Here is a 22,562-nt window from a genome sequence, read left to right as displayed (position 1 = left end):
GAGTAAAAGTGACATCTAGTGCCGCCAAGTTTAAATAAAAAGAAGGTAACGGATTAAATTGGGAAAGGAATGAATAATGACGTTTTAGTTTAAGACACGTGTTTTATTTATTTTTATTATTTAAAAAAATGTGCTCAATAAATGATGATTGTGGTGGTCAGGAATTAATGAAAGGATATCAAGATTTAGATACGTAAGTTTTTTAAATTAACAAACGATTATTGACACTGGGTTATTATTTATTGGAGTAACTGATGGTAATAATAATTATAGTTTTTTTGGTAGAACCTAAAAAATATGATAATTTACTTGAGTTGAAAAAAATTTAATCGCGAGTGTCGAAATAGACTAAATTTATTAATGAGTGTTAATGTATCTGACAATTGGCAATTTTTTAAATTTTGAAATAAATAAATCAAATGTAAGTGGAATAAAAATTAAAAAATGCGTATTTAGGTGAATGCTAAATCCGTACGCGCATTTTTTTAAATTTCATTACTTCAATTTATTTGAAATTTGTAAATTGTCTTAGGTCTGCTACGTTCATACTCATAATTTATTATGGTAATGGAGTAATTTAACTTTCACCAGCTAATTAATTACTATTTTATATTTTAAATATTAGTGTGTTGTCATCCGAATGTTAAGTTATTTTAATTTAAAAAGCAATTATTTTAACTGAGTAAATAATTATTTATTTTTAAATAATTAGTGTCAGTGATTAGTACACTAAAAATTAAGACCGACTATTGACAGGACACACGTGTATTAAATGATCCTGAAGTTAACAGACAATTAAAAATTTTTATGATAGTGAAGTTAGCCGACGTCTAATAATTTTTAAATTTTTTCAAAACGATGAATTGTATAAAAAAATTATTTGAAAAAATTGCACTTATGGTTTTTGTAATTTTCTACCTGTGCAAATTTTTAGTTTTAGTTTTGTTTTTTTTTGGTCATCGATTTGTTGAAAAAAAAATCAAAAAATTCTTAATTGTCTGTAAATTTCAGGATCATCAATTTTTGGATTTGTTTTTCAATAAATCAATTACAAAAAAAAGAAAATTAAAAATATGCACATGTAGAAAATTAAAAGAACTGCAAGTGCAATTTTTTGAAATTTTTTTTTTTCATAATTTATCGATTTAAAAAAAATCCAAAAATTATTAGACGCGGCTCACTCCAGTATCATGTGTATTTAACCCAAGTTGTTTTAAAATTTTAAACTTAATACTCAGATCAATCTTTTTACGTTACTTAAGATAATTTAAGTTTATTCTTGGACATTATTACTATTAAATTGATAAAGTTTGTCAATATAAATAAAAATAATTATTATTTAAATTTAAATTGTTTAATTATCACTTTTTTTTTCATTAATAGTCATAAAAACATTTTACAAACTTGTTAGTACGCCCGTTAATGAAAAAAAAAAATTTATTTTTCCAACCCAATAGAAAATAAACCGTTGATTCACTCAACTTAAATATTTAGATTTTAAATTTAAAAAAAAATTAAATACCTTTAGAATTCTGAAGGTCAAAGTTATTTAAATATAAATAAAGAATAAAAAAAATAACTTGATAGTGTCAATAATTGGGTTTTATATTTTATCCATTATGTTAAATGTTTATTAACTCGATTTTAAATTTCAGAGATGATGCTAAATGTCGCAAGTGCAATGAAAACAATGCAACAATAAAATTACGCGGTAAAGATAATTATTGTAATGAATGCTTCTTGTTAAGTGCGACGCACAAATTTCGTGCTACGCTTGGTAAATCAAAGCTAGTGCGTCCAAAAGATAAAGTTCTCGTTGGTTACTCTGGTACAGCTGGTTCAGTTGCTCTGCTCAATTTAATAAGAGCAGGCATGCATGAATCAGTACACAAACGTCTCGTTTTCGAGAGCAAAGTTATTTATATTGATGACGGTATGTTAAAAAAACAGGATCTAGCCCAAAGACAAGCTTTCATTGATCAGGTCAGGACTCAAATAAAATCTCTTGGGTTTCCGGGATACGTGACCAGTTTATCTGAATGTTTTAATGCTGATTCTGATGTAAACGTTTATAAGCTTGACAATTACAATTGTGAGGACAATGATGATCTGAATAATTTATTCGACCAGCTAACGAATGACACAGCCAAGCAGGATCTACTCAAGAAATTGAGATATCGACTGATAGCATCAGCGGCTAAAAAACTTGAGTGCGGAAAAGTATTTCTTGGTGATGATGCAACCAATCTTGCCGTTGACATCCTCAGCAATGTAGCAGTAGGTCGCGGAGCCCAGCTGGCTGTTGATGTTGGTTTTGTTGATGATCGATTTAAAAACCTGATGATTTTACGACCGATGAGAGACTTTACAAGAGTGGAGCTTGATCACTATTTAAATATTCACGGACTAAAGACCTTGGACACTGCAAAAGTAACAAAATCTTCGGATCCTTTTGCCTCAATCCAACAACTCACTGAAGACTTTATCCTGGACTTGGAGTCCCAGTTCACCGGGACAGTGTCTACTGTCTTTAGAACCGGGGATAAAGTATGCGCGAGTAAACAATCCCATAATGATAATAAAAGTAATGACGAAATTTGCGTTATTTGCAATGCACTGATGGACACAAGGTCTCTTGATGATGCAACGGCTATCAAAGCAACTTTATTCTCAAGGTTTATTTCCACCCAAGGAATAAAATCTATTGTTGATGTTAATGTTGATGATAATTACTCTGAAAAATCAAATTGTGATAATTGCCAAGGCGATTGTTTTAATTCAAAAGATTTAACATTACAACAATTACGTAAATTTTTATGTTACGGTTGTAAATTAATTTTTAATTACTCGTTTGATTGTAAAAAATTACCTCCTCATATTACCAACAAATTACGCGAGATAATTTGTATGCAAGACATGCGTGAGCAAATAAAAGATTTTTTATTATAAATTATATAAAAGTTTATTTTCATTTCCTACATTTTATAAGTTATTTTGATTTTATTTATTTAACTAAAATGTTTTGATTTGCTGTAAATTAATATTTAATTTTGTAAAAAATGAATAAATAAATTCTTGCTTGAGGCCATTCTTAAAACTTAGGCAAAAGTTATAGATATTTTATAAAATTATTTTTTTGAGCTATAAGTTGACTATATAAATTTTTTTGGAAAAAAACTAAAAATTATATTTCACGCTAGGCAAAAAAAAATCTTAAAATTATCCCGATAGCCAGTTAATTTTTTCTATTTCCCTCGATTTAGAGGACCAGCTAGTAGTAATTTTCATCAAATTTTGAACGAATCAAGCAAAATACAACAAATTACTATATCTATATAGGGTAGAGCTACCATTTGTGGTCCCTACTCCATTTTTGGACATTTAATACTTAATTTTAATTCATGAAAAAGTGTAAAACAAAATTTTTATTTTAATAGTGGAATAAAAGTATTTTTTAAAATATTTTTAAATTAATTACGTTATTGCGTCTTTTACAAATTATTTTATTTAAATTTTTCAAGTGTCCAAAACTGGCTCTAAACTGGCCAATAATGGTACCTCTACCCTATACTTTCATTATAGACTACTTTGACTTGGACTGCCTTGGATAGACCTCAGAAATACGAGGTTCTAAAATACGTATAAAAATTTCTGAGGTAAAAGCACCAATTATTGACACTATAAGAGACAAGATTATAATTTCAGTTTTTTTACTATATTAACGATGAATATTATTTAACTTTTATTTTAAGATTGTCCTTATTAGTCTTTCAACTAATCAAATTCATACTCTCTGATAATAATAAATTAAATTTACTAATTAATTGCAAGCGATAAAATAAATTACCCGGATATACCCATTATTGACAGGTTAAAAACCCGGCTGTTTTAATTACTGACATGTTGTTGCTTCAATTATTGACACCCATAATGCACATGCGTAATTAATCTGTAGAACTAAATATAAAAAATCAAGTCTCTAAATAATTGTTAATTTATCAATTATTATTCAATTAAACACGAAATTTTTTAAAATATTTTTTAATTAAATATAAATTAAAATCAATTAATCACTTTTTTATAACAATTTAATATATGACAGCGTGGGTTCTCCAATATTGTCGTTTAGGTTTGTAATGGACTTATGTTTAAAAAAAAAAAACGTTACGGTGCTGTCTACTGACCTGTCAATATGAGATGCAACTTCAATAGTACGTACTAATTATTGACATCCACTATTTTAAAATTAAAAAGCATAAAATTTACTGTAAATTATGTTAATGTTAATTTTTCATATTTTATTTATTTATAAACAAAAAGTTAATGTAATTAGATGGAAAAAATAATTAAAAATCATCGTTTTAAAAGACTGCTTTTCTAGCCGGAATAGTTAAGAAAATTTACGCTCACAAGCTGTTTTGATAGACACGAATAAACTTTATTTTTTTTATTAATAAACATTTGATACTTTTCACTAACAATAATTTTTTTTCAATTTTTTAAATAATAAGGATTTTCTAAAAATGTATACAATCATTATTAATATAGTATGTAATTAAATGTCTTAAAATACGATAGGGTGTCAATAGCTGGGTCCCTGATAATAATTAGTGCTTTTACCTTACCAACTTTTAAAATCTTTCTTCTTACTTCAGTCTTACCAACAGCTGTTGGCTCTCAATTGTCATTCATCTGTATCCGAAAAATATTTATAATTATAGTCAGGATTGATCAATAAATAAAAAGGTAAAAATATTTATCAACAAATAGAAAATTTATCTCATTAAATAAAATAAAATAAATTAAAAATTTAATTTCCACAACATCTGAAATAATGTTATTGCGTAATTAGTTAAATAGGTTAAGAAATTCACATATTTATTTACCTAGTTAATTATATATATGTACAATTGTTATAGAGCACAACAATGTCTCTGCTAGTTACACCATGGTTCCGTAACGTCTTCACTGACATATTCGGAGGTCTTTTGAACTTCCAGGACCATCCTGAGTGTGCAAAACACGAGCTCCGAGTGGTTGACTGTCTTGAGGCCTATGGAACTCATCACGGCAAGGCCAAGTGCCGTGTTCTCCTGGAAGACTTTCGTGAATGTGTCTGGAGAGACAAGCAGGTCTTGAGAATGAGGATTATGAACATGGAACGTAAGAGACAGTACGATGATGGGGAGCGTGAGGCAGATGGTTTTTGGGCAAAAGCTCCGAGAGCGGATTCCTATTAGTTTCATTTAAATTAATTACTAAATACTTGATTAATAAATAAATTATAATTAATGTAGTTTATTTGAAAAAATAATAAATTATACTGTAAAATAAAATATTTATTTGTTGTTATTTTTTTTTAAAGACTTATTTCAAAGAATTACATAAGTATATACATGATTTTTATTTATTTGTATTTATTATAATCATTAATGGAATTAGTTTTAATTATTCATGTATTGTATATTTATTAATGTAATACCATTTTTTATAATACTAATTAGTAACCAATATATTTATTAAATAATTATTTTTTTTCATTAAAATTTAAAAATCTTTATATGGATTTATAAAAATATAAAGATTTTTAATTATGCAGAAGGCTTAAAATGCTTATGAATAATTTTAAGTGAAAAGTGATTTTTTAATTAAATTAATTGATCAAGTTGATAACTAATTAGTGTAGAAATTATTTTTAAAGTCACTATTTATTGGGTGTAGATTTTAAAAAATTTTTAGTGAGTTGACATTTTTAATTTAATTGAGAAATCTTATAAAGGAATAATTTTCAGTAAAAATTAATATAAACATTTTTTGTAGAGAATTTAATTTCCTAGAAATGTTCTTGTACATTTTTGTCGTATCTCAAGAGTTTAGCGATAAATTTAATTTTAGTCACTCAGTTTATAAATTTTATGAAATAAAACAATGAGTCATAATATGAATTTTAAAAAAATCATCTGGCCCTTTTTTATGGAATAAAATTTCATAGAAAATTAATTTCATAAATTTATGTCTTAATAGTATTATTTACCGAAAATTTTGTGAGTGTAAATGTAACAGACAGAAAAATTTAAAATTATAAATAAATAGAGTAAATAATTAGTATAATTAAATTTTAAAAAATGCGCATTTAAAAATTTTTGAAATTAATAAGTGAATTTTTATAAATATTATTTTTTGAATTATTTACCCTATTTATTCATAATTTGAAATGTGTCTGATGTGTGCTACATTCACACTCGTAAAATTTTAAGTAAATTTAACATTTGAATAAAATAATTTCAAAAACTATTAAAATTAATATTTCAGTTAAACTACTGCAAAAAAAAATTGTTGCATAAATAAAATTCTGTCTTAGAAAACTTTCATCAAAATTACTCATCACTTCATTACTCCAATCGTCTAAAATAAATTACCAGCCAACTGCATAATTACTAAATTATTTATTATTTGTTCATAAAAAAAAAGTCAAAATATCAGATCATAAAAATCTGATAACAATTAATTTAAGTACATACATAATAATATTCATATATATATATATATATATATATATATATATATATATATATATATATATATATATATATATATATATATATATCTATATGTATATATATATATTGTCAGTTTGAAAACATACAATTACAAATACAATTATTAACAATTAATAACTTTAATAAAATGTTGATTGTTGATTATATTAAAATTCCAAAACTTTAACGTTAAGTACATGGGTCATTACAATTATTATCAATCAATTAATTAATACATGTGTAAATGGAGCGTGCACGAATAGGCGTGCCTTAATAATAATTGGACGATTAAAATGGAATGGATGTGCATTATAATACTAATAACTATAATAATAATAATTGTAAGGGAGAGTGGGGCTAAATGAGACACCTTTCTTTAACAAAACAAAATGTTTACATATGGATGTAGATAAGAAATAACGTGTAAGCCAACATAGGCGTAATTTTGAGAAAATCGCGTTTAAAGATTCAAAACTATTTTTAAATAAATTTATTTTGAAATTATTCGGGCACAAATTACTTCTATATGATTTTATTAATCAATACCCAAGAAAAAAATATAGAGCAGAGGTAGCATTTGTGGCCAATTCTCTATTTTTGGACATTTGATACTTTATTTTAAATAATGAAAAAGTGTAAAATAAAATTACTATTATAATAGCGGCTTAAAAGTATCTTTGAACACATTTTAAAAATTAATTACGTCATTGCGCCTTTTACAAATTGTTTTATTAAAATTTTTCAAGTGTCCAAAAGTCGACAAAATCGGTACCTCTACTTTAATAGTTTAAAGTTCTAAAATAAGCAAATCCATAAAAAATGAACTTAAATTTTGTATCACGAAATATAGAATAGCCAATTTAATTCTCAAAAACGTTTAATACGATTTTCGAAAATTACGTTAATTTTTTATTCTAATTAATGAATGGTCCTCTGCAATCTAGTATTTAAATAGAAATTAAGTAACTCGATTTTCCAAAAAGTTTTATTTCTTGTAATTAATTTGTATCAACAATAAGTTTGATTTTATAATTTAAAAGCATATTTTTTTTTAACGCTCAACTACTCGAAAAAAATGTTTTATTTTCTAAGGATTAATTGGGTGAAAAAATCTCAAGAACGAATTTTTTGGAGGATGACACATTATTGATTATCTACGTCTGTATAAACTCTAGAAGACGTATGGGGTAAGCTGATCACTCCGAATGTTGCAACCATTTTAGAATTTTGACCAAAATAATATTTTTTTTAAAATTTATTTTATCCCAAGATATCTTTTTTGTCCATTTGTTATAAAATAATCTAGATAATAAACACGAAAAAAAATTTTTTTGTCAAAATTTTTAAATGCTTAATATTTGGAGTGACCAACTCATCCCATATTTTCTATTTTGCCCCACTCTCCCTGATATAATCAAACATTAATGATTAATAATTAATAAAAATGAGCTGTCAACACAATCAATTGCTTAAGTTTTTTTTTATGTTTCCTTCTTAATTATTCTTTTTCAATAACTAACTTATTTACAATTACTCGGGATTATTTGTTCTAGTAGAGGAAAAAATTAAATAATTCCTCAAAATATTTACAATCTAATTGATATATATATATAAAATAAATTCGTATATTTAAATTTTAAAAATATAATTATTAAAATTTCTCGAACGTAATTATTATTTTTGATTAAGTACATTCGCTAATTAATTAAGTACCACATTAATACTCAGGTTACGCTGTCATTTAAAATAAAATATAAATGAATCATTGATAACAATCATCTCATTAAGCTGCACATAATATTTGTTACTCATAACTAATTACTGATTACTCATAAAGTTATTACTCATATAATTATTTTAAAAAATGTTCGAGGCACTTGGAAAGGCATTTTAAATTTTAATATTTAAATTTCCCGGGTTACCTTAAAGATGAAGAACACCTGGTTGGTCATGATTAAAATGATTGTGAGGCTGATGATGTTGGTGTTGATGCTGGTGCTGGTGCTGATGTTGATGCGGATGCTGGTGTTGATGTTGATGATGATGATGATGGTGGGAAGATGTTGGAATATCGTCATGAAGCGCAACTCCCGTCAGATCAACTATTTCGTCAGCTTCCTCGTCACTTGCGCTTCCTGTGACGATACTCTGAGTTGATTGATGACTTCCCGACGACAATTGACTGTTGCGGGAGAAAGAACCGCGTCTTGGTGCAGCCATTGCTGCACGTTGATTTGCTGGTTTAACCGTAATTATTAAATTTGACGAGTTGGCGATCATCATATCTGTAACCTAGAATTTTATTTATTAAAATAAATTGAACTAGTAATTTAACTGGGAATTTTATTAATTACTTACTTGATCAAGAGTTTTTCCAGCAACTTCAATACCATTTACTTCTAATACTTCGTCATTTACTGCTAATAATCCAGTACTTTCAGCAAGACCACCAGGTACAAGTCGACTTATAAATACACCTGGTACTTTTTCAAATCCACCGCCAGCTGATGGTGGTAAGAGACGAACACTTTCACCATCTTTAATATAAAAACCTAGTGGTTTATCGGAGCCATGTTTCAGTAATCTTACACGTCGACATGTTTCTGGTAAAATATCAACATCTATAATAGCTGATACCTGTTTGATAATTAATCAATTAATTAATTAAATAATTTAGGGATTATGATTATGGATGAATGTAAAATTACCTGTCGGAAGTCATGAGGATTGGAAATAGCGAGAGGTCTGGGTTTACCGGGAGTGCCGCCTAGAATGCTCGATATTAAATTTTTTGGCTTGAGAGTCCCGGTTCCAGGATGATCGTCGAAACTGTCTCCGTTTCGGGTGATTATTATCTTGAGCAATGACTTTGCGGCCGCAAGAGCACGTGCGAGATTATTATCATTATTTATTGGCAGCAAATCATTGTCAGTTGGATCCGTGTAGCGAATATTAAAATTTTTGTCCTTGTCGTCTTTATTTAGCTCGTGTTTCTCGGCGAGTATTTTACGAAATTCATCGTAACCAATTGGATTATTTTTATTAATTGAAAAACGGATGATATCTGCGTCGAACTACGTCATAGGTAATTATTAGTACTTTTTATTTAATATTATTAATTTGATAAAGAGGCGCAATTATTGACACTTTTTTATCGTTTATTTGAGTGACTAATGATAATGATAAATTATGTTTTTTTTTATAGAAATTAATTTATGAGTCAAAAAGAGTATTGTCGCTTAAGTCGAAACAGACTAAATTTATTATGGTAATGAAGTAATTCAACTTTCACCAGCTAATTAATTACTATTTTATATTTTAAATATCAGTGTGTTGTCATCCGGATGTTAAGTTATTTTAATTTACAAAATCAATTATTTATTTAGAGTAAATAGTTATTTATTTTAGAATAATTAGTATCAGTGATTAGTACACTAAAAATTAAGATGCATCGATTATTGACAGGTCACACGTGTATTAACCCGTTATTTGAAAATTTTAAATTAAGTATACAAATCAATCTTTTTACGTCACTTGAGATAATTGACCAGCAAATAATTGCAAGTATGAAAAAAAAAAAAATGTAAAAAAAAAGACAATCTAGACTGGTATATTTAATGTTTTAAAATATTATTTATTTAAATAACTAAATTTCACAACAATTTAAATTTATAACTAATACTTATTTGAATTGTCAATAATGTGATTAATTAAAATAACTTAAAAGTTACCAAATAAATAATTTATCTGATTTAAATATTTAATTTTGTTTTAAATTATTTACATAAACAAATATCTATTTAAATTTTTTATCTAGTTTTTTTTCTTTTGATAAATTAATAAAGTGTACTCGTAGGCGAATAATTAGTAAACCAGTAGCATCTCAATTAATACATTTTATTAATTATTTATATTTGCTGTTAAATTTTATAAATGTGTTAATTTTAATTGTTGGTTCTGTAAAATTATTAATTAAAGTATTTCTAAAAATGAATTAATATTATTATCAACTTTAAATATAATAAATAAATGAATAAAATGAATATGTCAGTGTCAATAATTGTATCTCAAATTTTTATTTGTTAAAAATTCATACTTTACTTTTGACAGCAACAATGTTGCTGTCAATGTGATGGTGTAGCTTACTCTTGGACATTATTATTATTAAATTAATGAAGTTTTTTAATATAAATAAAAATAATAATAATTTAAATTTATAAAATTAAATTATTTAATTATCACTTTTTTATTAATCAATAGTCATAAAAACATTTTACAAACTCGTTGGCACGCCCGTTGATAAAAAAAAATTATTATTTTTCCAACTCGTCTAAATTTCACTCCAATCTTGTAGTTAAAAAAAATCTCAATAGAAAATAAACCGTTTGTTAAACGTTGATTCACTCTCAACTTAAATATTTAGATTTTTAATTTAAAAAATTAAATAAAATATCTTTATAATTTTTAAGGTTAAAATTATTTAAGTATAAATAAATTGTCTGTTTAAAACATAATAATAATTAAAGAATAAAAAAAAAATAATTAAAATAAACAAAAAAAGTTTTTTATTTAACTAACGCGATTTTACTTACACGAAACGATCTTGTCCACCTCCACGCCTCCTACCACCCGTCGTGTCATAGCATCATCAGTTTGCTTTATTTTTTTATGGTGGCACCACTTTTTTCATCATTAATAACAATTCCAGATCCGTGTGCTTCCATCTTACAGCTTTTAATCCATCTCTTCTAAATAACTGCTAAAGCTTCGTGTTACCAACAAATAGTCAATTATTTTACATCCCTACTCCTGAGTTAGCACAAGTCCTGGTTCAAGTCTACGTGCTCCCATCTTACAGCATTTATATATTCTGTCACTAAACTTTTTTTGGTGCTTCCTTCATATTATACTTGATCAGATCTTTGTTACCAGCAAGCAGTTTAAAATTTTTAATCTTAGGACCAAGTGTCAACCTTCAACCTCTAAATTTTTTATCAATAAGATAAAACTAAAACCACCAAAATGTATTCAACTTTGGTGTAATTAAATTAAAGTAATAAAAATAAAAATGGCATCAGTTGAACCAGTTGATGATGGAATTGTTGAACCAGGTATTGAACCTGGTGCTTCTACAGAAACAATGCTGGTAACTGATGACACTTTTGAAGAATATGAACAATTAAATCAAACTCTAAAACAAAAAATAGATAAGGGATCATTTTCTCCCGACACTGATTTGAAATCATCTCTAGATGATTCCGCTGTAAGTATTTTTTTATTAAAAATAAATAATAAATTAATTAAAATAAAATAAGATAATTATTTAGGATGAAACGAACCCGGTTATGGATGCCGCAGATCCGCTCCGTTGTAAACATTGGCTCGCTCAGAAAAAACACATCTTTGTGCTGAGTCAAGCTGGTAAGCCCGTTTACTCCCGACATTGTCCTGAAGACAAGCTGGTGACCATAATGGGAGTGATGCAAGCTCTGGTGTCATTCGTTCAAGCTGGTAATGACACCATAAAATCAGTTCATGCTGGAGACACTAATTTCGTGTTCCTTATCAAGGGACCCCTGATCTTGGTGGCAGTTTCTAAGACCCTCGAGAGTGTTGCCCAGCTTAATTTGCAACTGACGTAAGTATTTAAAGCCATTCTCAAACAGTGTCTCCCATTTTTTAAAAATTTTCAATGACTCAATTGTTCAAAGCGTATCAAAATTTTATCAATCGATGAAATTGTAACTGCGTTGTACTTTTTTCAATTAATGCTTTAATTTTTTCGAAATTAATTAATTAAATTTTAATACTGTTATGACAGTTCAAGGTCATTGAATATTTTTTAAAAGTGAGGGGCACTGCCAGAGAATGTCCTTAATGACTTTTATCATTTTTCTGGAATTATAACCCTAGTAGCAACTCTTGTGTAGTCTTGTTCACAATATTGTCATATTGTGATTTATTACACTGACTTCAATCTTACTCAAGATACTTCCACTAGAATCTTTGCTACAGAATAGTACAAATATTCCTGCAGATGATTACTCCAAGGACTTAAATGTCGTACTATTTTTCAAAAGTCTTGCTCAAGATCTGGTTAAAAAAACTTTTAACTGATTCAAATGCTCGAGTTTAAATACTCTTGTATTTTAAATTCATATGTTAATACTAATTGGTTGGGTAACGAGGCCAACAGTGGGACAGCTAAGGGAATTTTAACCCTTCAGTACTCCTGTCTTTTTTAGTATCTCGCTTCCACTACAGTGACATCCTATAACTTGAATAATGTCTTGTGAACAAAATGCTCATAACGAGAGTGTTGAGGGGTTACAGCTTCAGTTAAGAATTTAGCTATAAAATAGTGACATATTGAATGAACAAAAAATTTAATAAGCGTAAAAATATGAAGAGTTTTAAAATCGGGTTTATTTCTTTTAGAATCGCTCGTTGCTTAAATTCAATACCTACAGCAATTCCAGTGGCCCTCATTAAAATTTAAAGCGCCACAAATTATATACAATTTGCAAAAAAAAAAAAAAATTACACTCGTTATTTTTTTTTGTATGTATCAAAAGAAATAATTATTGTACCGCTTTTGGTCTTGTTACCCTGGCATTCAAATTTTTAGACATTAAAAAACTTATTACAGTTTTAATGAATTTTTAAAACTGAAAAAAAAATATGAATAAGATACCATTAACTATACATGTCTAGCTTAATTAAAATAAAATCAGTTGGTACATAATTTATAGTACTGATTTTAAATAATTACAGGTATGTGTACAACCAGATTTTATTTGTGCTCACGCAGTCACATTTGACAAGAGTTTATGATCAAAGACGTAACTTTGATCTCAGAAGATTGCTAACGGGTAGCGAGAGATTGATAGATCACTTGCTTAATTTTATGGACCGAGAGCCGGCATTTTTCCTTGGTGCTGTTAAATGTCTGCCTCTTTTACCTTCAATGAGGGATTCAATTACGCAAACAATTATTCAAACTTGTAGTAAAATAAAGGTAATTGATCCATAAAAAATTTGATGTATCAATGTATCAAATAATTTAAAAAAATTTATTGCAGAATTTAGTATTTGGATTATTGCTGGCAAATAATCAACTGGTGACACTAGTGAGGATGAAAAAATTTTTCATACACCCGGCGGACTTGCATTTGATACAAAATTTAGTCGCGAGCTCTGAGTCTTTCAAGACAGCGGAAGGATGGACGCCGATTTGTTTGCCAAAGTTCAATTCCAATGGATTCATGCACGGGCATGTTTCTTATCTTGCTGAAGACTGCCAAGCCTGTTTGTTGCTGCTCACTGCCGACCGCGACGTCTTTCAGACTCTTTCGGAAGCCAAACAGAAAATTGTTGAAAAATTGAGGCGCACTAATTGTCTGGAAGCTATTAATGAGTCGATGAATCGCGTGTCAGTTACAACTGCTGAAATTGGGTTACCGGAAATGCGACATGTCCTTTATAAATGTAGAAGTACTGCACAATTTTGGAGTCCTGGTTTCCAGCCTCCTTATTCTACTGACCAAGAAGTTGAAAGGTAATTGCTAATTAGTAATTCAAATATTTTTCAATGGTGTCTCGTTAAAAAGCATGTGATTGCGAGTAAACTGAGTACCCACGTCACTATATTTAAATCTAGTGCACCTTAAGCGCAAAGTAGCTGTTTAATTAATAATTGAATCGATTAATTACCACTTTATTCAAATATATTAATGTAGGTACTCGTTTCACGCAGAACTGCATCTTCTACCTAGGAATTCTATTTATTATAATTAAAAACTTTAATTAAAATTGAGATAAATTTTTCTAGGCTACTGGGTCTCTATCAATGTCTACATCATCGTCTCCACTCGCCTACCCGTCCACTAAAATTAATATTCCAGCAGCTAGAAAAAGAGACGATGCTAGCCTGGGTGACCTCAGGTTTTGAATTATACGTGACTTTTGAACCTCTTGTGACTAAACCAGATGCAATAAACGCAGTAAGTAAACTGCTAAAATGGATTAAGAAAGAAGAGGACAGACTATTTATCCTTAACTCACCGACTTTCTAATTATAATTTAAATTACAATAATAATAACCATATTAACAAATTAATAGTTAATTTTATATAAAATAATGTATATTGTAAAAAAAAATTAACTTTTAAATCACGTTAATTAAGTAAATTTATTTTAGTACATATGTACATGTTGCTCATTATTTATATTAAGTATTAATGAATTATGTAAATAAATTAAGAAAATTTTTATTTACGACTAAATTTGTTTTTTTTTTTTTTTTTAAGAAAATCCTTTATTATAAAATTATAATTACATTTATAATTAAAATTAATACCGACCGCGATCGCGTTCTCTTCGTCTTTCACGATCGCGATCTCTCTCCCGATTTCTCTCGCGATCATCGCGACGATGCCGATCCTTGTCACGGTCTTTATCCTTCCGATCTCTGCGTTCTCGATCTCGTTCCCTTTCACGGTCGCGTTTGCGATCCCGGCTCCTAGATCTCGCTCGATCGCGATCAGATTTTTTATCAGACCTTGAGTGTCTCTTATCCCGGTCCTTGTACCGGTCACGATCCTTGTCATAATTTTCTAATTTTTTTCGATCATCATTAGGCGGTGGCATGTCTTCGTCTTCAGATGACTCTATTCCTTCATCAATATCATCCTCAAGAGCTGAAATCTTAGCCTCAAGTTCGTTGCTCTCTTCCAGAACGTGCCGCTTTTGAATACGAGGTAAAATAATGTCACAAGATCTTTCTTCTCTCAGAAGATTATCAATAAATTCGTCCATATGAATTATTTCAAAAATTCCCTGCTTATTTTGTGATCTGAGCTTACGATTGTCATTAAAAAGAGGCTCCAAATATTTATAACAATCCAATGATGTCCCTGTCAGTCGCATATACAAAGCACCGAGCGCGCGAACATATTTAAATTCCTCGTTTTTTATAAATTCAACTATAATATCTTTCTCTGGTTGAATTTGCAGCATTTTTAAAATCAAACATAAAAATGGTGTTGGTTTTATGTTGCCCCCAAATACTCCGCCGATATATCGCAACTCCATGGCCTTGTCGACAAGTAACTCGGCAGTAAGAGCGAAACATTCTTCTTTCCAATATTTCGAATCGTATATTCTTGATCGTATTATTTTTTCAATTAAATACTGGGGGTTTGTACCTCGAATTGATTTTGCATCTTTTACGGTACGATTTGCCATTTCTCAAATTTGATTGTCACTAAAAAATGTTTTGATATTAATTTTTATTATGAAATAAAATTCAGTACATTATTTAATTACCCCTGATTAAGAAAAATGATTTAATCCATGGTAAGTGTATGACTAAATATTAGTCGATTCAAATTGTTTTAAATCAATTCAAATTGTTTTGAATCATGTTAAATAGGTTTTCTTAATCAGGGACGGAAATTTTTTAGAAAAATTTTTGTTAATAGTTAATAAAATTTATTGATAGGTCGTCAATATTCGATTTGGCTGGTAAAGAATTGAATGAATACAAAAATTAAAGATGTACCTGAATATCGAAACGTTTTTCACGCAACGAAAATGAAAATAATTTATGTAATTTGACTCTGAAGGTGACTTAAGAGGTAGTTGGGGATGGTCTGCAATTTACGCCTGACGTGTAAAACATTTCAGAAATCTAGATCCAGTAAATTTTTTACTTTCCATTTATTTTTTTTATTTTCGTTCCTATCTTCAAGTACATAATCTATATATTATTAAGAGAATAAGGAAAATTTTGTTCCTGACATATCTTTATAATAAAATAAGTTAATGTTATTAAATTTGGTATCATTAGAAAGGTCTTGACTTGAATTTGTGCATTTTCATAGTTTAAACTCTTTTTTATTGCTAAGTATCCAAATAAATCAACTTACCAACATCATTCGAATAACATTTAAATTACACGAGAAAAAAGACAATCGCATTTATTTTCTTGAAATAAATTAATATTTTAATTATTCTGTCACTGAATATGACTGAATATATGAAACTATTATATATATATATATATATATATATATATATATATATATATATATATATATATATATATATATATATATATATATATATATATATATATATATATATAAAGAAAAAAAAATTTAGTCTATGCCATGTATTCTATGATTATAAAAATTAAACAGATTCAATTTGATATCAGTGAAAAAAAAATACATTAGATGACTAATGACAAAAAATTTGACCATGCGTAGATTTTTTTTAAGAACCCCATGATTATACAATCATTGAAATTAATCAGTTTGCGAGTCAATGATGAGATTGTTCTCATTAAATTTTAATAAAAACAGAAATAAACAAAAGATTCTAGAGTATAGATTTCAATTAACAGTTGAATTCAAATCATATTCAATAAATTTTGAAGTTAAACTCGGGCAGTCACGTAGTGACTGCAGATTGCTCGTTTAATGTACTTTGATAATATATTAATTGAAACGAGTAACTTGCAGTCACTGCCTTACTGCTCGAGTATCACTACAAAATTTATAAAATGTGATTTTAATTGGATTGTTAATTAAAACTACAAATTTGCTCTCAGATATTTTGTTTATTTTTACTATCATTCAAATTTAATAAAACGAAAATATATAGATAATATCTATGGATTTTCAGTGATATTCATGTATAGTCAGTGACAAAATGATTGAAATTAATTTTTGTAAAGAAAATAAAAATGATCGTCTTTATTTTCGCGCGTTGTTTAAATTGCGAATGATATAGATAAATTGATCCCGCTGAATTCTCTCAATACTTGGCAATAAAAAAAAGTTAAAACCATGGCAAGGTAAAAACTAAAGTTATGACCTTACAACGATACCAAATTTAATAACAATAACCGATTCTATCATAAATATACGGCTGGAATAAAGTTTTCCTTAATATATTAATTTAAAATCGTGTCCAGATCAACTTAATAAAATGGTAAAATCATAGAGAGGTGGGCAGTAATTAAAAAATTAGAATTTAATTTTGACCATACATTGAACGTTTCGTCCCTTTATTGGGACTTCTTCAGCAACTAAAAGAAGTCTTCCAGTTTTCCTTAATAATCTGGATTATTTTATTATTTAAAAATTTATTCTCTATTTAAATTTCAAACACTGAGTCAAAAAAAACTTTGATAAAATCTTTAAAATCATCTCTATTCTAAAAATTATAACCTCATTTTTGTCCGAAAAAATTTATAAAATTAACATTTCATTTTTCTAATAAGTAAATTTAAAACTTATGTTAATTAGTAATTATTTAATTAATTAAACTGTACTTACATTTGTTATTTCCAATTTTAATAATTACAAATATTAATTACTTTGTTTGTAACTTATAAATCTCATATTTCACCTGATTTCACCTCAACAAAACTACAGTAATTGTTTTTTTTAAACTCCTAGTACGAACTCTGGCGGGAAAAATTTGAATTTACAATTTGTCAATTCTAGGTTCGGTTCAATTTACCCTACAGATGACAGCACATGCTTGTTTAAAAATATGTATAACATATACATATATTATGTATCCATATATATGAGGAATTCATTCTTATCAATATATCTTTCATGACTAGCGAGAAGTTGGGAACATGCAGGAGCTAAATACGCTTCAATTACACTAACCGGAGACCGGAATTTGAAAAAAATAATTTAAAAAAAAAAGGTATATTTAAATTTGTTAGTAATAACATTTATCAGATAAAGCGTTTCGACGCCTCGGTGATTAATTTTAAGTAAGTAGATTATAAGTATAATAATTATTTATATTTAATTTTTAATATCGTGTCAGTACGAATAGATAGATTAATAAAAAAAAATAGATCGCAGTAAAAAGTACGAGTCATCACACACACACACACCAGCAGTACAAGTCCAAGATGGCAGAAGGCCAGGAGACAACCAATAAAATAACGATTTTCGTAAAAACTCCAAAAGATAAGCATTCTATTGAAATAGAAGAAAATGCGACTATCAAAGACGTGAGTTATTATTTATTCGTTTTATATTATTTTATTACTGAATTATTTTATTGGTAATTATCTTCTGTAATTATTATAAATGTGACGTACACAACACGTCACATTTACCTTCACTCGTATAATTTTTGGGTTAGACTTCTAGCACATTCTTGATTATTTAAAATTTATAAATTATTATTTAATTATTTATTTTGTTTTTTAGTTCAAAAAAGCCGTTTCAGAAAAATTTAACGCGGCAATCGAACAATTATGTTTAATATTTGCTGGTAAAATAATGAAAGATCATGAAACACTTGAGACACATCATGTTAAAGACGGACTAACTGTACATTTGGTGATTAAGACACCACGTCCTGCTCAAGCTCAACCTGAATCAGCTCCACCACCTCTAAGATCCGGTAAATTAATTATTTTGGAGTTTAATTTAAATTATTAATGATTTGAAGGTGTATTTATTTAAATCATGTTTGGTTGTTTGTGATACAGTTCCTGATATTGGTGCTAATCCTTTTGGACTGGGTAGTCTTGGTGGACTGGCAGGTCTCGAAAATTTGGGAATCGGCTCGGCAAACTTTGCTGACCTGCAGCAGCGAATGCAGCGAGAGTTGCTGTCAAATCCGGAGACGATGCGTCAGGTGTTTGACAACCCGCTGGTACAGAGTTTGATGGACAATCCGGAGAATGTGAGGTTGCTTGTCTCGGCTAACCCTCAGATGCAGGAATTGATGCAACGTAACCCGGAGATTAGTCATATGTTGAACAACCCGGATTTATTAAGGTAATTTTTTAAATTTTAATTTTCTTAAGAGACTTTATTAATTTAATCTTAATAATGTCCAAGAGTAAACTTCACCGCCACATTGACAGCAACATTGTTGCTGTCAAAAGTGAAGTATGGACTTTAAACAAATAAAAATTTGAGATACAATTATTGACATTGACATATTCATTTTATTTATTTATTTATTACATTTAAAGTTAATAATAATAATATTTCATTTTTAGAAATACTTTAATTAATATTTTTACAGAACCAACAATTAAAATTAACACATTTATAAAATTTGACAGCTAATATAAATAATAAATAAAATGTATTAAGTGAAATGCTACTAGTACACTAATTATTCGCCTACGAGTACACTTTATTAATTTATCAAAGGAAAAAAAGATAAATAAAAAATTTAAATAGATATTTGTTTATTTAAATAATTTAAAACAAAAATAAATATTTAAATCAGATAAATTATTTATTTGGTAACTTTTAAATTATTTTAATTAATCACATTATTGACAATTCAAATAATTATTAGTTATGAATTTAAATCGTTGTGAAATTTAATTATTTAAATAAATAATATTTTAAAACATTAAAAATACCAGTCTAGATTGCCTTTTTTTTTTACATTTTTTTTCATACTTGCAATTATTTGCTCGTCAGTTATTTCAAGTGACGTAAAAAGATTGATTTGAATACTTAGTTTAAAATTTTTAAATAACGGGTTAACACACGTGTGACCTGTCAATAATCAGTGCATCTTAATTTTTAGTCTACTAATCACTGACACTCATTATTTTAAAATAAATAACTTTTTACTCTAAATAAATAATTGATTTTGTAAATTAAAATAACTTAACATCCAGATGACAACACACTAATATTTAAAATATGAAATAGTAATTTATTAGCTGGCGGAAGTTAAATTACTCCATTACCATAATAAATTTAGTCTGCTTCGTTTTACGCGACAATACTCTTTTTAAGTCATAAATTTGTTTCTATCAAACAAAGGTATATTTTATTATTACCATCAATTACTCCAATAAAAAAAAACCCATGCCAATAATCGCGCCTTTTCATCGAAATTATATTAAAAAAATTTTTTAATAATTAATCTTGTAAAATAAATGATTAATAATGAATAATTATTTGTTACTCTTAAAGACAAACTATGGAATTGGCACGGAACCCATCGATGCTTCAAGAACTGATGCGTTCCCACGACCGCGCACTATCAAACCTCGAAAGCATTCCAGGCGGTCACAGCGCCCTGCGCCGTATGTATCGTGACATCCAGGAGCCGATGCTGGCAGCAGCAGCCAACGAGCGCAATCCCTTTGCCGCTTTAGTGGAAAACAGTACCGACAATGTCAACAATCCTCAACAGGGCCAAGAAAACCGGAACCCTCTCCCAAATCCTTGGAGCCCAACAGAACGTCCCGAAGGCTCTCCCGCTACTCCCGCAGCTCCAGGTCTCGGAGGATTAGGTCGCGGTCTCCTTGACTCACCTGGCATGCAAAGTCTTACTTCTCAAATGATGGAAAATCCTCAGCTGCTTCGAAATATGCTCGGCGCTCCCTACACTAGATCTATCCTCGAAGCCATGGCCGATGATCCAGCGATTGCCGATAGTATACTTTCAGCAAATCCGCTATTTAGATCAAACCCACAAATGCAAGAACAAATGCGTACCATGCTCCCAGCTTTCATTCAACAAATGCAGAATCCCCAGATCCAGAATGTCGTCACAAATCCCGACGCGCTTGCCGCGATAATGCAGATCCAACAGGGAATGGAGCAACTTCGTACCGTAGCTCCAGATTTTGTTGGTACTATGGGTGGTCTTGGTGGTTTTAGTGCTACTACACCAGCAACAACTGGTACCACACCTCAAACTGGTACTACAACCAATCAAACAACTGGAACCGGTACAGTAACTGGTACTGGCGGTACTACAGGGACTGGAACTGGAACTGGAACTGGAACTGGTACAGGAACTGGCACTGGTACTGGTACTAATCCATCATCAGATTCATATTCAAACTCACAAAACGCTTTATCCCAACTTATGGCTCAAGTTATATCTTCAATGGCGCTTTCTCAAAATGAAGGAGTAGACGGACAGGGATTAGGTGGAGGTCTAGGTCTAGGTATTGGTGGTAATCCTATTGGACAAAATGCACCACCACCTGAAGAACGTTATCGCACACAATTAGACCAATTATCAGCAATGGGTTTCGTTAACAGAGAAGCTAATATTCAAGCTCTGATAGCAACTTTTGGTGACATCAATGCCGCTGTTGAAAGATTACTTGCCAATGGACAAGTTTCAATGAGCTAACCGCCAATATTCCAGTAATATATTAATATTAATAACATTATTAATTAATTAATTAATTGATATTCCTCACTTTTAAAATAATAATAAAAACAATAATTTTTTTTTAATTTATAAATTTTTTTTATTACCTGAAAGTTTTTATTTTTATTGTAATTAATTATTTAAAATAAATAACTAACGTTATTATTACTAATTAAAATAAAAACTTTGAGCGGTAAATTTAAATAAATAAATTGAGAAAAAAAAAAAAAAAAAAAAAAAAATAGCTCTTGGTATTAAAATTTCCACTTTGCATTTTAATTAATCGGTTGTTATTTTTAATTATTAAATATTTAAACAATTAATATGTGTAAAACTTTTAAATATATATATGAAGAGAGTGACGATTATTTTTCACGGTGTCATATGCATTAATTAATTAATTGATTAATTAGATGCTTTTTTTTTAACTCGCACTCCGGATTATTAAATGTTTATTACGTAACTAAATTTATGTTTTGACGATCGCTTAATTATTTTCTGAGGACGGTGTATGTAATAATTTTTTTTTTTTTTTTTTTTTTTTGTTTCGTATACAAATATATATTAAATAATAAACAAAATATAAATTTATATAGATTTGTAGTGAGACCAAGAGTGCTTAGATATATGTTAGATTAATTATTAATTACCGATTATTAATTATTGATTATTGATTTGTAATTGTAATTAATATGAATTACAGGTAATGTTTAAATTAATCGAGAAACCCATGTCTCATTGTCGAAATACTTTGGAAATATTGTGAATAAATATTTAAAAACATGCATACTTGTAAAAGTTTATTTTATTTATTATATGAATTAGTTAATAGTT

The 22,562-nt window shown here is 28.4% G+C and overlaps 6 protein-coding genes across 10 annotated transcripts; 4 read left to right on the top strand and 2 right to left on the bottom strand.

Moving 5' to 3' along the window:
• The first annotated feature begins 45 nt into the window (after nt 1-45).
• LOC130673441 (cytoplasmic tRNA 2-thiolation protein 2) lies at nt 46-2,996 on the top strand. The gene is made up of 2 exons (XM_057478458.1): nt 46-193; nt 1,656-2,996. The coding sequence occupies exons 1-2, from the start codon at nt 129-131 to the stop codon at nt 2,947-2,949; spliced, it is 1,359 nt and encodes a 452-aa protein (XP_057334441.1). The 5' UTR covers nt 46-128; the 3' UTR covers nt 2,950-2,996.
• Nucleotides 2,997-4,590: 1,594 nt separating this feature from the next.
• On the top strand, nt 4,591-5,336 carry LOC130673442 (uncharacterized). Its single transcript, XM_057478459.1, has 2 exons — nt 4,591-4,746; nt 4,920-5,336. Exon 2 carries the CDS (start codon nt 4,929-4,931, stop codon nt 5,238-5,240), a length of 312 nt encoding a protein of 103 aa, XP_057334442.1. The 5' UTR covers nt 4,591-4,746; nt 4,920-4,928; the 3' UTR covers nt 5,241-5,336.
• A 2,488-nt stretch (nt 5,337-7,824) lies between these two features.
• Nucleotides 7,825-11,189, bottom strand: LOC130674059 (partitioning defective protein 6-like). The gene is made up of 4 exons (XM_057479356.1): nt 10,636-11,189; nt 9,248-9,613; nt 8,898-9,176; nt 7,825-8,831 (listed from the first exon to the last, which is right to left on the bottom strand). Exons 1-4 carry the CDS (start codon nt 10,693-10,695, stop codon nt 8,463-8,465), a joined length of 1,074 nt encoding a protein of 357 aa, XP_057335339.1. The 5' UTR covers nt 10,696-11,189; the 3' UTR covers nt 7,825-8,462.
• Nucleotides 11,190-11,441: 252 nt separating this feature from the next.
• LOC130674057 (vacuolar fusion protein MON1 homolog A) lies at nt 11,442-14,895 on the top strand. Its single transcript, XM_057479355.1, has 5 exons — nt 11,442-11,802; nt 11,867-12,177; nt 13,314-13,557; nt 13,622-14,097; nt 14,371-14,895. Exons 1-5 carry the CDS (start codon nt 11,608-11,610, stop codon nt 14,612-14,614), a joined length of 1,470 nt encoding a protein of 489 aa, XP_057335338.1. The 5' UTR covers nt 11,442-11,607; the 3' UTR covers nt 14,615-14,895.
• Nucleotides 14,662-18,036, bottom strand: LOC130674060 (pre-mRNA-splicing factor 38). 3 transcript variants are annotated; one of them, XM_057479358.1, is made up of 3 exons: nt 17,885-18,004; nt 16,102-16,299; nt 14,662-15,804 (listed from the first exon to the last, which is right to left on the bottom strand). In XM_057479358.1, exon 3 carries the CDS (start codon nt 15,783-15,785, stop codon nt 14,892-14,894), a length of 894 nt encoding a protein of 297 aa, XP_057335341.1. In that variant the 5' UTR covers nt 15,786-15,804; nt 16,102-16,299; nt 17,885-18,004; the 3' UTR covers nt 14,662-14,891. The 3 variants fall into 3 exon arrangements, with proteins under 3 accessions (XP_057335341.1, XP_057335342.1, XP_057335340.1); XM_057479359.1 differs by having other exon boundaries at nt 16,102-16,230; nt 17,885-17,900; XM_057479357.1 differs by lacking the exon at nt 16,102-16,299 and having other exon boundaries at nt 17,885-18,036.
• A 115-nt stretch (nt 18,037-18,151) lies between these two features.
• LOC130674056 (ubiquilin-1) lies at nt 18,152-22,513 on the top strand. 3 transcript variants are annotated; one of them, XM_057479353.1, is made up of 5 exons: nt 18,152-18,269; nt 18,396-18,585; nt 18,788-18,983; nt 19,072-19,363; nt 20,531-22,513. In XM_057479353.1, exons 2-5 carry the CDS (start codon nt 18,484-18,486, stop codon nt 21,705-21,707), a joined length of 1,767 nt encoding a protein of 588 aa, XP_057335336.1. In that variant the 5' UTR covers nt 18,152-18,269; nt 18,396-18,483; the 3' UTR covers nt 21,708-22,513. The 3 variants fall into 3 exon arrangements, with proteins under 3 accessions (XP_057335336.1, XP_057335335.1, XP_057335337.1); XM_057479352.1 differs by having other exon boundaries at nt 18,169-18,339; nt 18,427-18,585; XM_057479354.1 differs by having other exon boundaries at nt 18,183-18,269; nt 18,427-18,585.
• Nucleotides 22,514-22,562: the final 49 nt, after the last annotated feature.

The sequence above is a fragment of the Microplitis mediator genome, chromosome 8 (assembly GCF_029852145.1).
Source record: "Microplitis mediator isolate UGA2020A chromosome 8, iyMicMedi2.1, whole genome shotgun sequence".
Lineage (NCBI taxonomy): Eukaryota > Metazoa > Arthropoda > Insecta > Hymenoptera > Braconidae > Microplitis > Microplitis mediator.
Note: the sequence above shows the minus strand (reverse complement) of the source record. Positions and strands in the feature narration are given on the sequence as shown.

Excerpts from the sequence above, each read along its gene's own strand:
- LOC130674057 (XM_057479355.1), top strand. The coding sequence starts at position 11,608 with ATGGCATCAGTTGAACCAGTTGATGATGGAATTGTTGAACCAGGTATT. Across the intron at positions 13,558-13,621 it reads AAACTTGTAGTAAAATAAAG|AATTTAGTATTTGGATTATT; the intron begins GTAATTGATCCA and ends AATTTATTGCAG. Across the intron at positions 14,098-14,370 it reads ACTGACCAAGAAGTTGAAAG|GCTACTGGGTCTCTATCAAT; the intron begins GTAATTGCTAAT and ends AAATTTTTCTAG.
- LOC130674060 (XM_057479357.1), bottom strand. The coding sequence starts at position 15,785 with ATGGCAAATCGTACCGTAAAAGATGCAAAATCAATTCGAGGTACAAAC.
- LOC130673442 (XM_057478459.1), top strand. The coding sequence starts at position 4,929 with ATGTCTCTGCTAGTTACACCATGGTTCCGTAACGTCTTCACTGACATA.
- LOC130674056 (XM_057479353.1), top strand. The coding sequence starts at position 18,484 with ATGGCAGAAGGCCAGGAGACAACCAATAAAATAACGATTTTCGTAAAA. Across the intron at positions 18,586-18,787 it reads AAAATGCGACTATCAAAGAC|TTCAAAAAAGCCGTTTCAGA; the intron begins GTGAGTTATTAT and ends TTTGTTTTTTAG. Across the intron at positions 19,364-20,530 it reads AACAACCCGGATTTATTAAG|ACAAACTATGGAATTGGCAC; the intron begins GTAATTTTTTAA and ends TTACTCTTAAAG.
- LOC130674059 (XM_057479356.1), bottom strand. The coding sequence starts at position 10,695 with ATGTCCAAGAGTAAGCTACACCATCACATTGACAGCAACATTGTTGCT. Across the intron at positions 9,614-10,635 it reads TTGTTGCTGTCAAAAGTAAA|TTCGACGCAGATATCATCCG; the intron begins GTATGAATTTTT and ends CCTATGACGTAG. Across the intron at positions 8,832-8,897 it reads CTGGAAAAACTCTTGATCAA|GTTACAGATATGATGATCGC; the intron begins GTAAGTAATTAA and ends ATAAAATTCTAG.
- LOC130673441 (XM_057478458.1), top strand. The coding sequence starts at position 129 with ATGTGCTCAATAAATGATGATTGTGGTGGTCAGGAATTAATGAAAGGA. Across the intron at positions 194-1,655 it reads GGATATCAAGATTTAGATAC|AGATGATGCTAAATGTCGCA; the intron begins GTAAGTTTTTTA and ends TTTAAATTTCAG.